Here is a 17,157-nt window from a genome sequence, read left to right on the forward strand (position 1 = left end):
TCTAGCCCATCGTCAGAGACTGGCATTTTTTTAACTAAAACTGACATGACATTCCATAGTTTTAAACTCATTACAAAAAATAAAACCTAATCCTTTTATTTTCTGGTTGGATAAAAAAGGGATGCCTCCACTGTGTCTCAGTTCCTCCTTCTGACTAGCTCATGTAAGAGCAGGAGGTACAAAAAAGATACTGTTATTGTTCTTCTGAATTTATTGTTTGTGGCATGTACAGCCCTCTGGGTGCGATAAAGTTTCCTGACTCTGATGCTTGTCACATTTCAGGATCTGTGTTATTGTCCCTGAAAAGTATTAAATCAGACAATTTGGGTATTGTCTGTTGTTCTTCCACCCCGAAGTAAAGGCTAAGGCAGGCAATTATGCTCAAGTTTGCCACTGAAAGATGAGAGAGATGTCGACAAACTGGAGGGAGTTCGGAGGGGGGCCACTGGTGTGGCTGGGGGGCCAGAGGGTATGAAGAGAGGTTGCAGAAATTGCGGTTTTGAGCTAGGAGAGAGGGTAGGAGGAACTCACCGCAGCCTCCAGCCACCCAGAGGGGTGTTAAAGAGCAGGCAGATGCTTCGCAGAGGTACGTGGCAAAAGGACAAGCAGCAACAGTCACAAGATACAGCAAAGGGAAGTCTGACAAGATGCAAGGAATAATGGCAGCATTCACAGTGACTGTATTTAGGGACTGCACTGGATGTCCAGAGAGGTTGTGCAATCTCCATCTTTGGAGACACTCAAAACTGACAAGGTTTGAAGTTAGCCCTGTTTTGAGATGCAGGTTAGACCGGAGCTTCTCTCCAACCCAAATATTTATATGATGCTGAAGGGAAAACAAAGTGGCCTGTACTTGTAACATACAGGCAACAGTGCAGGCCCTGCAACGTAGACCTGTAATAAAGAACTGTCCTCACATTATTATACCAAACAGCCTGTCTGAGTAATTTAAATAATACCCCAGCAGGTCCTACAATAGAGGCATGGAAAATAATGCCTCTTACTAATAGTAAGCCAAATTTCTTTCACACAACTTCCATTGTCTTCCTTAAGAGCTACATACAAGCTCTAAATTTGCAATTTCACCCCAACTTTTTTTTCTATTACATAATTCAGAGTGCAAAGTAATGTCTTCCAATAGGATGTGGCCAGGGCTTGACATTAGGCCCCCTGAGTCCAATTCCTGGCACTAAGACGGATCAATTGCACACAAATTATGTAAAGTCATGTCTGCAGCTCTTTTTACAGCTTTAAGTATATACGTACACACAGATGAAGAGCTGCCTTTGCCCGAAGGAGGGGAAAGCTGTGAAACAAATAAATGTTTGTGCAAAAATTCATCATCCTTTCTGCTTCTGCAGAAAGGGGGGTGACATTTATTACACATCAGGTGATCCTAATGTGAAGGCTGGCTGGTAAGGTTATTGATTAAAAGTGCTATTGCCGTCCCAGTTTGAGATTTAAAGTGAGGCAACATCACCGTCATCGGCCGTATGTTTGCTCATTAATTAAGGTTTCTAACTACCAGATTGCTCAGGAAGAAACATCATGCTCTGGGGACTCCTGCTGTCACCGCTGGCAAACCAGGACCCAGCAGCAACTGCCCGCGGTGGAGCCCTTTCTAGGATGGAAAAGTGAAGGTGAGCTGAACTGCTGTGTGAGAAAGATTGATTTCATTCTTACTTGTTTGTTTCTTCCAACAGGGCCACACAAGATATGCTGTTTCTACACAAACTCCCAGTGATCGCTGTGCTCAGGAAGGCGGTTGTGACATCAGCCTAAATTTTCCATGGTGTTTAATTAAATTTGGAGGGAGCTGATTAACCAAGTTACCATGCCGTCATGGGACTGGGTCTGTAGTGAACGCCCATTTAGTTTTAGTAGTGATGATTTATGCAAAGAAATAAGTAAAAACGTTACAGTTTCATGCCTGTTGCAGCTACCATAGCTGCCTGGGGCCTGCCCCTGCTGCTGCTTTTTCCCAGTTGCTTCAGAAATGGCAGAATAACGACCTTGAGAAGTACAAATAGATGTGCAGTCACAAGGGGAAGGGCGCCAGCACATGGGGCATAACCGTTGGCATGTGCTTGGCATCTGCTCGGCATCGCCCATGCCCGCGTTTCTGCTGAGTTTAACGGAATAATCTGTGTATGCAAACGCTTGCAGGATTAGTGTCATAGCTTGGAGGGGCAGGGCAGGAAAACGATGCTGTATATTTAGTTCTCCTTACTACAAGGGTCTGAGGACATGAAGGTAAGCAGGGAGATGTCGTTATCTGCGAAAACCCGCCAAGTTATCAGGTGTGCCGCCCAACCCTTAGGTCTAATGCTAAAACTGTACGTTTTGGGTAACTTTACATAAACCTTGGTGGGATTTTGTGCTAGCTGAGGGGGAAAGCGGCCAGCCAAGCCAGCAAAGGGCTCGAGGTCACCCTCCCGCCGCTGCAGACACCTTTCGGCGGGCGGTGGGACGCCTGTTGCCAAGTGGCCCCGCCGCCCGGTGCCCCGAGGCCGGTGCCGGGCCGGGGAGGGGCCGCCTGTCCCTGCGGGGGCCCGGGCTGTGGCCGGCGCCGGGCGGATCCTGTCAGCGCCGCTGCCAACCCCCGGCGCGCGGGGGCGGGAAAGCTCCACGTGACCGCGAGGCCGCGCGGCGGCGGCTGGTGGGGGGGGGGTAGGGGGTGTGTGTCACGTGGCCCGCAGCGGGGCGGGCGGGGAGGGCGCGGGCGCTCCTCGGGGGTGGGGCCAAGCGCGGGAGCTTCCGGACGGCGGGGAGGTGGGGCCTGTGACGTAGTTCCGCTTCCGCCTGGGCGTCGGGGTGGCGGTGGTGCTGCGGGCCGCCGCCTGCTGCCTCGCTCCTGGTCTGCGCCGCGCCGCGCTCCTCCCGCCCAGGTACCCGCCGCCGCGCAACGGCGGGCTGCTGCCCGCCCGGCCCCTTAGCCAACGGGAGGGAGGGCCGGGCCGCTGTGTGGGGAGGAAGGGGAGGGGGTTCCATCCCCCACCTCGGCGGCGGGGCCGTCCCCCGGGGACTGCCGGGCCTCAGCTGGCTCTTCCCCCTTCAAAGCCTCGGGAGAGGCGGGTGGGGAGGTGCCGCCTCCTCTCCCGGCCCCGGCGAGCTGCGGAGGGGTGGTACCGGGGGGTGGCAGGCCTCCCAGCAGGTAGCCTTCCCCGCCCGGAGACCCGCCGCCTGGGGAGGGCCGATCGCTTCGCGGGGCCGGTGGCGGCCTAGTGGTTGCCGCCGCTCTCCGTGCCGTGGGGCTGGCTTCGCTGATGCTGCAGAGCAAAGGAGGTTCCTTTGTAGAAGATCTGGTTTACGCTGTAACAGTGGTAGCTACTGTGTCTTGACTGGGCAAAATGTTTTGTTGGCTTTATTGATGCTAGATGATCGTCATCCGTAAATGACTAAAAATGAATGCGGATCGCACATAAATGACTGTTTAACTCAAAGGTTCTTCGTTAAAGAAGGTCTCAGGCAAGTCGATTTTTCATAGTTTATGAGAAGTTGATTCATTTTATCAAATGTTAATATACTTAAGGTAGCTACTTACTGGGGAAGCTAGCACTGTGTGGTATTAAAGGGCGCATTGCTTGGAGAGATATCTGACAGGTTTTTATCTCTGAGAGGGAACTTGTTTCTAGGTAGATTCCATAGAAGACAGTGTTGCTCTGATGCTGTTCAACCTTATTGTCAGTGGATGTAAAACCAAAGGTAGCTTTTTTAAAAAAAAACACTGATACACCTTGAAACTACCCTCTCCTAGACCTATGGAGACCAGTGGCTGATGCAAAAATTTGAGGTAAATATCAAGCCAGGCCTAGAAACCTCTTTTGATATTCTTGAAACTTGAGTTCATTCAAGTATGTTTTAACAGTGCCAGATCAGCATGTGAAAGATGCCAGCCATATCCATGCAGTGGGTTTGGAGCCTGAAAAGCAGTTATTACTGTATCCTGGAAAAGCTCTGAGCCTCTGTTCAGAAGCAAAAAGCTTTGTGACTTTGTCACATTGATGCTAGAACTGGAATATGACATGCAGTTTTGGTGGTTTTATTGGTGGGGGGCACACATGCGCCAAAAACCCTCCAGTGAAGATAGCAGATAGTCACTTACTCTTGGGGTCAGTGTGTTTATTTCATCCAAAACAAATAAAAGTAAGTAAGCTGATAATTCCTGAGTATATAGCTTTGATAGGAGGAGAACACAGGTATTCTTTAAATAGTTTTTATAGCTAGTTCAGGAAGACTTCGTAAGAATTGATAATTGGAAGCTGGATAACGTGATGAGCATGGGGTCTGTAGTGCTAAACAAAGTTTAGAGGCAACTATGGAAGTTATGTTTTAATTGTTCTGAGCTGCTGGAGTAATAATCTTTTGCAAGATTCATGGGGTAGGATGGTGCGGACAGGAATAATCTTGCGTAGTGGAGACTCACTGTTCTCCGCTGATTCTGTATCACAGCTGGCACATGAACAATCCACCTCAGAAGTGATATATGTCTGCTGGGTTTAGAACCATCTGCTTGTGATGTGGTGACCATCTGAAGTGATTAGGTCTGGTCTTGGTAGGGAGGCAGCTGTGAAACTGAATGGCCTGTCACGGGTGGAAAACTGGAACAGATTACAGTCTTTTATGGCTTTGTATTTTACAGGTCTTGGAAACTGATAAGACTTCTATTTTGAAGATTTTTTTTTTTTCTGGTAGTTGATAATTTATAGCAAATGCAACATTTTAGTTGTCTGGTCATAATTAAATCTGTCCTGAAAACGTGAAAACTAAAAAGCTGACTACTGTCCTTTTTGTTAGTCAAAACAGACATGGGAAGGGGCAAAAAGATCACCAAATCTCATCTAGCTACTAATGATATAACCGTTTATTTTGTTTATTTTTTCCCCTCCTTCTGTCTGTTTACCAGTTGTCTTTATTCTCCCAGTGAATAAACATGCAGGTCAAATTAAATGATTGCGTGGTACGCAAGCGCATCAGTGTGGCTGCTGAGAAGGCATTAAAGATAGGGAAAGGCCAGCTATAAAATGTTGATGTTTAATGCCTGAAGGTAGAAGCTGCAGGAATTTGCATATTTTAGGAAACATTTAGAAGCTGTCTAAGATTTGGTCTCTCTTCCATTTTATCTGTATAGCTATGTTGGGTAGTTATACTTATGTGGGCAGAAATCTTGTAGATGAGGTTATGCTGGTAGGTATTAGTCATGTTAGAGTGACAAAAGAACCTCTTTCCTGATAGAGCCATGCCACCCAGTGGAAATGCAGCAGAGCCTGTTGCATCTAAAAAGCATTTTTTCTGTGTTTGAAAAATGATCTTGGAGACGGGAACTAAATCTGGCACATCAAGTGTTTGGAAAATGTCATACAACTAAAAAAAATGAAAGCAGTTGATGCTTAGTTTTGGAGAGCTTTATTAAAAGAAAGTGATTTGGACAGCTCTTTCTAATGAGGGTCCCTAAGGACTGATGATGGATAAAAGTCAGGAAAGGCAAGAGTATGAGAAAAAGTACTACTACATCCATCCCTTTCAGTTGGGCTGGATGTGATCAGGGAGAGTTTAGAGCTTAAACACTGTGGAGCTGTCTTACTGTGGAAGCTGTTTAGTAGGACAGCTTTAGTATGCCACACGTAACACCACACTTCCAGAAACTTTCCAGGGCTTTCACAGACCTCTCTGAAAATCACCAGTTGGTCTTGAACCCTGTTGGTAGAACTAGCCAGCCGGTGCTGTGTTGGAGGGGTGCTTCCCAACCTTTCTCCAGCCTGTGGCGTGGAGCTTGGTACACTTGCTTGTCTCACCTACCTGCTGTTAATTTTTGGGAGCAACTCATGTGTCCAGGAGAGCCTGGACTGTGGTTTGAAGATTTTGCTGTGTGTGCTTTCTGGGTAGGTGCAATGGAAGTCCTTCATGCCCTTTCATCACTCTTGAGGATAAAGGATTAGAGAGTTTCTGCTCCTGGATGCCTTTTTTGCAGACATCGGTGATCTCTGTCTATCCCTGGCTTCAGTTTGACACTTCTGGCCATATGCGTTCTCAGAGGTGGCTGGGAAATAGTGCCCTGACCAGTGGTTGGGAGCTGGCAGGCTCTGCACTTCTGGAAAGTAGGGGATGTTACCAGGGGCGGTGGCCTTCAGAAAACAAAGGAAATCGTATCTTACGGCACAGTGGATGTGAGCAGGACTTCGGTTTGAGTGCTGCCAGTTCTGTAGTCTTTCTACTCCCTGCCAGATTACTTAAATTCCTGAAGCCTTCTCCTTCCACTCACTCTTTACTTCCCTCAGCTCCAGGAAAGAATAATTTGAAGTAAAGTTTAGATGTGGCAAAACAGACGTCTGTGACATGAATCAGCTTTTCTCTGCTTGTATCGGTGCTTCTAGGAAAGCTTGAATAGAAAATGGGAGTCGATTTGTTAACTGTACTGACACTAAAACTCTAGTCAAGAGCCATTCAGTACATTTTTCTAAAATCTTGAGCCCGTGCATGATGAGTAGGTACGTTAAAATGGAGTTACTTGGAGGTCTTCTGTCTGACAGTGTCTCTCAAGTCCAGTTTGCAAGCATCTGAATGCCTTCGGCAATATTCTTACAAATATAATTGATATTTCTGTAAGGTTTTGATTGAAATTCTTTATACTAGTGTTGTAGATTCTGGATTTAAGTACAAATTAGTTCATATATTGTCTGAAAATGTCTAATGGTAATTTTCAGTTTCCTATTTACTAATTGAAGGTGGCAGTACCCAGATGAAATGTGTGCTTAAAAAACGTCCCTGAAGTAGGCCATCCTGTCTGCGAGAGGATCCTTGACATGCTTGGCATTGGCTCAGTAATGCCAAATGTTGCCAACAAATGTTGCTCTTGTCTGCTTGCCAAAGCAAAAAAGCCACTAAATCTCACTATAAGCTATGCTTAACTACGCTTTTTTTTTAATAAGTCGCGCAGCAGAATTGTCTCCTTAATTTTCATGACACAGAAATCTGCTGACAAATATTGGGGTTATTTGTTGATATTTTGTAAGCAGGCCTGTTTCAACTGTATTCATTCACAGCTTTGACTTGGATTTACTACTCCCTGTCACTTTTCTGACAGATCATGGGATTTTCTTCTGCATTCGCCTGTAGGTCTGTTCTTTTCTTCCTTCTGTCCCTTGCAGCATATGTTCTAACTTCTTCTGTGGGCTTTTTTCAATCTCTTGTGGATCTGTTTTTCAGTTGGTCTTATCCCATCTCTCCATCTGCCCAAAAAAAGGATGGTTCTTGTGGCCTGTTCTGGTGTTACTTTTTGTTAACCTGGGTTTGTGGTTTTTTTTTTTCTTTTTTCTTATGAATACATTTACATGCATACCTCTGTAAAAAGTTATTTTTGTTCTTGTCTCTATATTAATGATTGATTACCTATATTTTTGGATTATATTAGTTTCTGTGTCTGTATAGGTAAATTGAAGTACAATGCCACTAAAAAGCACATACCAACTTGTGATTATTATTGAGTATGGTTCATTGCAAAAAATAATGAATTTTAATGTAAGAGGTATCTATTGATGAGAAATTGAACTTATTTTGGTAGATGTCTCTTGAACAGCTGAGCTGTTAATAATGGGAGCAAAATCTACCTTCCAGAAGTAGATCAGTTGGTTTCTCAACTTTAAACAAGTAGTCATTGATCATTGAGCACAAATAATGGGCTGGGCAGAGAACGGATCGAGAGCAGCCCTGAGGAGGAAGGCTCGGGGGTGTTGGTGGACGAGGAGCTCAGCATGGCCCAGCCCGGAAAGCCAACCGTACCCTGCGCTGCATCACCAGCGGCGTGGCCAGCGGGTCCAGGGAGGGGATTCTGCCCCTCTGCTCCGCTCTGGTGAGACCCCTCCTGCAGTGCTGTGTCCAGTCTGGGGCCCCCAGTATCAGGGGAACACGGACCTGCTGGAGCGAGTCCAGAGGAGGCCACGGAGATGCTCAGAGGGCTGGAGCCCCTCTGCTGTGGAGACAGGCTGAGGGAGTTGGGGCTGTTCAGCCTGGAGAAGAGAAGGCTGCGGGGAGACCTGACAGCACCTGCCAGTGCCCAAAGGGGCCGACATGGAAGCTGGGGAGGGGCTTTTTACAGGGGCCTGGAGTGCAGGACAAGGGGGAATATTTTTAAACTAAAAGAAGGCAGATTTAGGTTAGACAGTAGGAAGAAGTTCTTTACTGTGAGGGCAGCGAGGCGCTGGCACAGGCTGCCCAGAGCAGCTGTGGATGCCCCATCCCTGGGAGTGCTCAGGGCCAGGCTGGATGGGGCTGGGAGCAACGTGGGCTGGTGGGAGGTGTCCCTGCCCGTGGCAGGGGCTTGGAACTAGATGGTCTTTAAGGTCCCCCCCCATACCAAACCAATCTATGATTCCAATTTGATCAGTGTACCCCATCTGACTTAGGTATTTGTACTTACTTGAAGGAACTACTGCTGTTGTAAGCTAATGTTGAAGCTTTAACTAACCTTCAGATTCATACAGTTAGGCAGTGATTTCCACCAGGATGCTACCTTTGTAGATACGTATTTCTTAAAAGGTTTATTTAAATTATTAAGTGTAACGTCGAAGTTCACTGTGTTTCCACCGGGGTCTAGGCTGCTCAGTGTGGTCATAAATAACTTGGGAAATGAGATGAGTGGTGTCTTGTTGATATGAAGCCATTCAGGAAAGTAAGGATTAGGTAATAAATGACAGGTACAATTCAATGTTGATAAATCTGATGTAATTCAGAGTAGATAAATGTATAGTGGTGGTGCATATAATTTCATATATAAAATGATGGGCTGACCCTTAACACTGAGGAGTGAGATATTGCTACAAAAGTGTCAGTTTGATAGTCATCAAAAAGCAGATGAAACATTAAGAAGTATTAGGAAGGAAATAGAAGACGAACCAGAACATAATTGTGGAACTGTATAAATCAGTGATTATCCTGCACCTTGAATTCTGCGTGGTTCTTCTTGTCATTCATCTCAAAAGGTATAAAAGAATTGGAAAAGCCTCAGAGAGGCAGTGAGAGTAATCAAAAGTATGGAATAGCTGCTGCACAAAGGTCAATGAAATAAGATAGAGCTCAGCTTGGAGAAGGAACAGCTGAAAGAAAATGGTAAAAATCTGTAGAATAATAATCAGCATGGACAGTGTGGATAAGAATAGACTTACTGATTTCCTCAGCTGCAAGAATGAAGGCGCAACAACTGAAACTAGTAAGATCCCAGGTTAGAACAGAAAGAAGGTGCTTTTTTGTATAACAGATAGCAGCCCTGCGGAGTTCCTTGCTAATGGATGTTGTAGGTATGAGTGGTACAACTGGATGTGTTTGTGGAAAAGAAATTATTTGAGGTTTATTATTCCATAGAAATTGCCTACAATTTTGGAAGACTCTGAGCTTGGAACTGTTGAAGTATCAGTTCTTGTTATTCCCTACTGGTCATTGTTGAAGATAAGATGGGATGCTGAGCTAAATGGCCCCTTGTTCTGAATCAGTACTGTCCTAAGATTAGGAAATGGTGTAGATAGTCTTCCCTGAAACTGTACAAGTTTATTACTCTAGTTTACATGTGCATTATTTGCATTATGTAATTTATAACCTAATGAAGCTTATACACTTGTTTGTCATAGGCTATCTATACAAACATCTGTCCTTGAGACCGATCTCTGTGTTAAAAGTGAGGTCTTCACCTTCAACAAGAAAAAACAAGGATTGTTTTTCATAGGGGTCAGCTTGACAGTAGTATTTGTACTCTTGACTTATATTTGGTATTTTTCCTCCTCTTATGTTCTTCTCCTTCTCCCACGCTCTTCCTTAAAACCTTCTGGCTGCCCTGGGACATGTGCACCTATTTCACTTGCTTGTGGTTGTCTGTTAACAGTTCTTCACCTCTAGTCAGTATTTGTTGTTAATCAAACTGACTATAACTTCAGCTGCCCTTTTGTATGGATGACAAAGCCAGTCAACATTCATTGTGGTGAAGCTCTGGAAAGCTCTAAGTGCTGTAGTTGCCTTCATAAAAAGATAGCATGACTCACTGGTCCCTATATTCGATGTTTCTTGTAAGGGTTGAAAGGTTAGAAGTTAGGTACACATTAATGACACCTTTGCAATGTCTACGTTCAGTTAAGGCTAGCTAGCTGGAGTCAGTGAACATAAGTAAGAGCTTCCGCTACCGTTAGTATGTTCGGAAGTAATTGGAGGCTAAAGCATCAGCCAAGTATAGTTCTTTTATTTCTGACAATAAGGTCTGCATGGGGATTTAATCATGTTTTGCTTTTGATGCGTTAACTTCACCTGCAAGCAGCCTGCTGTACCTTTTCTGAGTCCCAGTTTAGAAAAGTGTGACTGCTTTACAGGCGTCACTGTCTGGGTAGGCTGCCTACTCAGTATGAAAACTTGAAATATTTTTTTAGTGTAATGTGACCCATTTATGTTATGTGTTGGTCCTGTCTGAGATGGGTAGAGGCTGAAGACTTTCATTTTCATGAGAACTTTATCAAGAGGAAAGTATATGGGTGGCATGTACCTGTGTGGGCCAGAGTCATTAAAACAAGCCACTGCGAAGAGGCACTGCCAGTTCAGTACTTCCTGTGGTTTGAGACAAATGTAGAGTGTCTCATGAACTCTTGCTTGAAATACTTTTATTATTTTCAACAATTTTCACTTTATTTTGCCTTACTTTTCAGCAAAATGTCTGGAACTGATGAATTTTCGGTAAGTCACAGTTTTTCTTTCCTGAAGGTCAGCCAGTTCTGGTACTTCATTCTAAAAGTTGACAACCTTTTTCAAGATGAAGGGGAGCTTACAGTGTGAGAGGCTAATTCTCCACTACTGCAGTTGTGGTGTTTTCCTTTTGGGCAGATATAGCAGTCTGGGTTAAACATACAAAGCTGCTAGGTGCCTTGTGGTCTCTCCTGCTGTGCTATTAGCAAAGGAGTTGTGCTTTAATAGGGTCAGAATAGCTGTAATGGAAATCTATGAAAATCTTTTCAGATTTGCACAGAACTTGCTTATTGCTTTGTGTGGTCGCTTGCCTTTTATCTTTGGTTTTCTAACTGCAGCATGTCAGAATGCCTCTTCTACCTTAATGATAGAAGCTGCACAAAAATTAATGTAATCGTGTCTGTGCAGCAACAAAGAGCTCTTCTCCTCCCGTTTTGGCAACTGAAACATATACTCGTAGTGGGTGGATGTCTGCAACTAGTAAGTCCAGTAAACATTTTACATTCTCACTGATGCTTTATCTTTTAGTTGGCAGATGCTTTACCAGATCAGTCACCTGCTAAAACCTCCAAAGTGAGCAGTACAAAACCTGGCCAACAGCCTGGTCAGCCACCGCAGGGCTGGCCAGCTTCGAATCCTTGGAACAACCCAAGTGCTCCCCCTATGGCGCCAACCGGACTGCCACCAAATACGTCTGCTTCCAGTGTGCCATTTGGACCTCCACCAACAGGAATGTATCCTTCAATGCCCCCTGGACCGCCTGCTCCATTTCCTCCTCCTCCTACTGGACCCTCTTGCCCTCCTCCTGGTGGTCCATATCCACCCCCAACTGTGCCAGGTCCTGTCCCACCAGGGCAGTATCCTCCACCAAATATGCCCTTTCCAGAGCTTCCAAGACCTTATGGTGGTCCAACAGAGCCAGCTGCACCTCCTGCTCCGGTTGGGCCATGGGGATCCATGCCCTCTGGAGCATGGGGACCAACAATGGGAGGGCAGTATCCTGCACCTAGCATGCCATATCCACCCCCAGGGCCATATTCCGCTCCTACCCAGACTCCAGGGGCTGCACCGACAGTACCATGGGGTACGGTCCCACCTGGAACATGGGGACCTTCACCGCCGGGTCCATTCCCTCCACCCACAGGATCATATCCAGCTCCAGGACTCTATCCTACGCCCCCTAATCCTTTTCAAGTGCCATCTGGTCCTGCTGGTGCTCCATCAATGCCTGGCGGTCCCCATGTGAGTATTAATTTTGGTCTCAAATTACTCTAAAATGTAATACTTTTAAGTGTGGAAATTGAGTAGCATAAGACCTATTAGTGCAGGTAAGGGATTTCAGCACATCTGGTTTATTCCTGTAGTGAGTGGAATAATAGCCAACTTCTTAAATGCTTAACTAAACATACTAGAATGTTAGACACACTCCAACTTGATATAATTTAAGCATCACATTACAGTGGTCTTCCACTCTGTAGAAAGCCTTCTCTAAAAGGCCAAAAAGAAAGGGGGGGGCGGGGCAGGAGGGGAAGCCTTGTAGTAATTTCTGAAAGAGAAAATACTCTGTTCTCTGTAATCTAGTGAGATTGCTTCTAAGGCACATAGGGAAGGAATAATAAATTATAAAGATTAATTTGGTTTTAATTAAGAACTTCTGTAATTGTGAATTAACTGCTTTGTGAAAAGCCTGTATTGACCATGAATTATTGTCTCTTGCAGCCTTACCGTTGAATACATTCTGGGCAACAAAATACTGTAGTTTTCCACCTTCATCCACTACTTACAGAGATTTTTACAGTTTTTGTTTCAGTAATGTTTGGGGCTATGAAGAATACTTGCCTTCTGTATGTGCATTTGAGGTATGAAGGAGCAGTTTGCGTAAATTTACCTTGCTCATATGCTGGCATAATCATTTGGTTTCAAAGTGAATTACGAAGAACATACATAAAACTAACATCTGTAGTTCTTATGTTGGCAAGTATTCCTTGAAAAGACGGGAGTTGCCAAGTAAGGATTATAAAGAATCTGGCCCAAGGACTTAAAAAAAAAAGTTAATTCTTAAGTTTCCATGGATGCTTTAAGTCTTGTTGCCAGACTTGTACTGGTCACTGAATGGATGGATAGTCATATTTTGTCTGTTTTCAGGTTATTCTAAAATGTCAATAAAAAGTGTTTCAAGGTTTTATTCAAGAAATGTAATTTTTGAACATGCTACAGTAATTCAAACTAAAGAGACAGAGCATGAGAACTTGAAGGTTTTCTCAGCATTTTGTATATATTTAAAACAATTGCTCAGTCTGGGACTACGGAAGAGAAGATGCGCATTTGAAATACTTGGTCTGACTTGTCAGCACACTGTTCGTGTTCACAAACAGGCATTTATGTGCAAATTTAATAACCTGAATGTGCAGTTAACTTTGAATCGACAAATGTGAGTTTTATGCATGCAAATGAGGACATCATTTTGCCAGTTCTCATTCTGTGGTGGTTGGAAGTTTGGCTTGGTCTATGTAAAGAGAAACTGATTCCCACTTAGGTAAGGTACTTCCCTATTTCTAACCTGGGTTCTAGTCATTTAATATTTGACTTTGCTGCTGAGTTGCGTGAACTCAGCAGACTTTTTCAGAGTCCCTGGAAACTGAACTTGAGCTTAAAAGATCAAAAAACCCAACCTCATAATTCCCTTCCCGGCAGTTTCTGGCATGGTGTTTAGTTCCATCGGCTACAAAGATCCTTATTGCCACAGTTGAGAACGAGGAGGTCTCATTGGGGCTCTGTTGAGTATCATAATGGGGAAGAGTCCTCTGTTCTCAGCTGTGTGTCTGCATACCTCACTGAGTAAGTGTAATTTGGGAGTAATTGAATGTTTAAAAGCCTGTGCACTGCTGTGTAGCTGTCCCCCCTCCTCCCCCCTCTGAAGGGACACTACAGTAAGTTTTCATATTCTTGCCATATCTGTGCAAAGAGCATGCAAGGGATTTGCTGCAATGCTAGTTTAGTGTTATTGAGACACACAGCCATGTGTCTGTGAGAAGTTCTGGCACTCTTTGTGGTACTTCATAGCCTAGGCTTTGACCATGGACAGTTTGTTTCATCCCCAGCTGGGGATATCCTAACTTAGCCGCTGTAAGTAGAATTAAGAACAAATTTTGCTTAACATGGTAGTTTGTTAACTACCATGGGAGTCTTTGTATCATGGAACTGTGAAAGCGAGTTAATTCTCTTCCAGTACCTTATCGTGGCTTCCTGCATGCATGTGATGGACTATCTTAAAAACAAATGGGGTGACCTGGTGGTGATGCGTGTTAGTAGTCCTAGCCTTTACGGCAAAGTCCTGCAATATTTTTGCAGAAGGCGGCAGTCATCTTAGCTGTGCCTGTTTTACTCTAATGTCACGAAAGCTAATAGCAGAAGTATGTGTATTTTTTTGTTTTAGGGAGACAGTACTGAAGCTGAACAAAAATACTTAACGTTTCAGCTTAAAACCTGGCATCTGTAACCCTAGAAATAGGAACAAAAAGTGAGTCTTTACTAACCTTAAATAAGCCCCAGTTGCCCCCCAAACAGACTTGGCTTAGATCTTGGCAAGACTAATTAAAAATTAACACAAGAGAACATTGACTACATTTGCTCAAGTGCTTTTTTTGATACCTGCAGCCTTAGATGATAAATCAATGTAATGAAAAAACATTTATTCCAAATGAACGGATCGTGCAGTAGCAGCACTCCAGTTTGAAATTGCACTGGCCGTATGTCTTTGCAGGGAATGGGAAGAGGTAGGAAAGGATAAAGCAAGTGTAGCAAGTAATGATTTTTGGCAAGGGGATTTGTAAAAGTAACTAGACTTCTAGGTTCTTCCTGAAATAGGCAGGATTTATTACTGGAACATTTAGGCTAAAATTCAGTATATATGGGATGTTTTTCAATGTATATTCGTATTTCTTGAGATCATAAAACCTGTTTCATAACCCCTTTGTTTTTGTGAGCAAAGTTCTTTGCATAGCAGTGAAAAGGGTATACCTGTTAATCTATCGTGTAAAAACTCAAGTTGTCACTATATACCGTGTAGTAACTTTATCACATGTTATGTCAAGTGTGAGCAACTTCTGGCCTGAAGCTTTTGCAATGGAATTTGTACATTTCTATGCATCGTTTGAGTTAAATTGCTGAGAAGTTCGTTTTGACTTGTGCTTTGAGATTGACATACTGCATTTGTTTACAATATGAAATATAAGCAATCACATCTTTAAAGTATAGATTATCACCTGCTGCTGTATTTTCTTTAGATGAAACAAATATTGCTGTATGATAGTGAGAAGCTATAAATACAGGATTTGATATTTTTTTGAAAATGCTGTCACTTTTGTATAAGATTAGACATTAAACGTATTTTCAAGACTGTGGTGTTCACTGTTTTTCAATTACTGCTTTTGGCATGCTTGTGTAGACTTTTGCCTTGAATGAATAGTAAAAATAGGACATCCTTGATTTGCAAAGACTGAATATAAAATCAGAATTACTTGACTTCTGTGAGTGTTTTTCCTCTTCCTTTTGTGAATTTTTGCAGCTTGTGCATAAGTCATATTAAATGTGGATGCGACCATTGCGATATTGTAGCATATCAGCCTCGGGTATTGCCTGTTCACATAAATGCCCTGTTAAGAGGAAAAAAAGTAATGTGATCTTGCTTGTTCTAGAGGAGGAATGGGGCTTAATTTTTTTTTACCTGTGAAGAGTGTGGTGTGCGTTTTTCCTGGCTCTGGACAATTCCCGTGCTGGGTTGACTCGTGGATGTGGTAAGTGACCCACAAACCAATGTTTTCATACGCTTGTCAGGAGTTTGATGGGGCAGGGTGGATAACTGAGAAACTCCAGGGCTTGGCAGCTGCGTGAACTACAAAGTTTGGGCATCGCTCATCACGATGTTTACATTCTTTGTATATAGTGGCCTGCAGAATGGTTCACACTGAGCTGGCCAGTGCTGCTGCCTTTGCTCACACCTTCAGCCTTCCAGGAAGGTAAAAATGGCAGCAGTGAGCAGTAACAAGTGGAAACAAAAATATTTATCCACTTCAAGGCTTAGAAAGCAAGCTCCTCTTAGACTGCACACCAAATGGAATCCTTACATCTGTTAATAGAAGAAATGATACAATGTCTGGCCAGTGCTTTATCTTACGTGTTTGGCTAGGGGGTTGTCTTCTCCTCTGGATTTCTCGAATGATTTGTCTCTTGCAACTGTTTTGCATTGGTAGAGATGAAGACATGGGTGTGCTGATCCTATTATGTTAGTTGTGGACTGCCCTGCAGACCCAAAAAATGTATTTGAATTTTTTTTTTTTGGGGGGGGGGGGGGGCCAGAATCCAACAAGTGATACTTACCTACATTATTCTATAATTCTTATGGGAGTAGTTGTGAAAAACTGTTCCAGGGATCTTGCAGAGCGGGGAGGATGTGCAGAGGTAGATCGACAATGTAGGATATGTTAGTTCTGGACTGCTGTTTTGAAGGCAGACGGCTCAATTCTCCAAGCAAGGTCAGGCCCCCTTGTGTGTGGAGGCATGGATTCACTGGCCAGCCCGTTTCCAGCCTCTCTGCGCTGTCCAGAGGGTGAGATGTTGATAGTCCTGAGCCTGTGTGTAGTAAGAGCCCTTAGGCATCTAAGTAAGGACAAAACTTACCATAAATATTTTTCCTTATCATATCAAGATATCCTTTCCATATCAAGAAATGCAAGTTGCAACTTTAACAGAAGCTTCTAATCAGCTAGAGCATGGTGCCAGGTTAACTGTCACTGCATGACACGAGGTGGGGTGCTTACCCCAAGACATCTGGAGAAAGATCTGGAGCGGCCTTGTGTCGGGACGCACTCTGTGGGCGGGGGCAGGTATCTGTGAGGCTGAGAGCGGGGAACTCTGTGCTCGCTGGCCGGCTGCTCCCCAGGCGTCACCCACCCCTGGGTCCATGCACGCTCGTGCACAGGCAGAGGCTGTGGTTCTAAAGGTCATGCTGGGAAGAGGGCCGATGGCTATATAGACACGGCGCTTGCGCTTCGCTTTGTATCAGCCCGGGTTTCCCAAATCCATTTCCAAGGTAGTTGCAGTGGGAGGATCAGCCATAACTTTTCCCTCTGCTCTCACAATTCGGGAGGATTTGAGTTAACTGATCTAGAAATGCACGTGCATACACACGCTCGTTAAGCTGCTAATGGCAGGGTGAAGTTTTTTTGATCATCTCGCCTGCAGAATCAGGTGTGTGGGAGATGCAGCGCTGGAAGCTGTGTGCACCGAGGCAGCGCGCTGTTGGGAGCAAGTACTTCGTGATCTCCCGGCTGAGTTGACCCATTTAATGACGGTGAAGGCAGAAGAATGGCGACTTTGTATTCCCTGTGCGGCTGATCATAGCTTAGGGTAAAGTTAAGTTACACCTAGATAAGTAAAAAG

The 17,157-nt window shown here is 44.3% G+C and overlaps 1 protein-coding gene across 2 annotated transcripts; it reads left to right on the top strand.

The window, feature by feature from the left end:
• The first annotated feature begins 2,777 nt into the window (after positions 1-2,777).
• MAPK1IP1L (mitogen-activated protein kinase 1 interacting protein 1 like) lies at positions 2,778-15,115 on the top strand. 2 transcript variants are annotated; one of them, XM_055814558.1, is made up of 5 exons: positions 2,792-2,888; positions 3,378-3,468; positions 10,680-10,707; positions 11,245-11,958; positions 12,436-15,115. In XM_055814558.1, exons 2-5 carry the CDS (start codon positions 3,395-3,397, stop codon positions 12,445-12,447), a joined length of 828 nt encoding a protein of 275 aa, XP_055670533.1. In that variant the 5' UTR covers positions 2,792-2,888; positions 3,378-3,394; the 3' UTR covers positions 12,448-15,115. The 2 variants fall into 2 exon arrangements, with proteins under 2 accessions (XP_055670537.1, XP_055670533.1); XM_055814562.1 differs by lacking the exon at positions 3,378-3,468 and having other exon boundaries at positions 2,778-2,888.
• Positions 15,116-17,157: the final 2,042 nt, after the last annotated feature.

The sequence above is a fragment of the Falco peregrinus genome, chromosome 1 (genome assembly GCF_023634155.1).
Source record: "Falco peregrinus isolate bFalPer1 chromosome 1, bFalPer1.pri, whole genome shotgun sequence".
Lineage (NCBI taxonomy): Eukaryota > Metazoa > Chordata > Aves > Falconiformes > Falconidae > Falco > Falco peregrinus.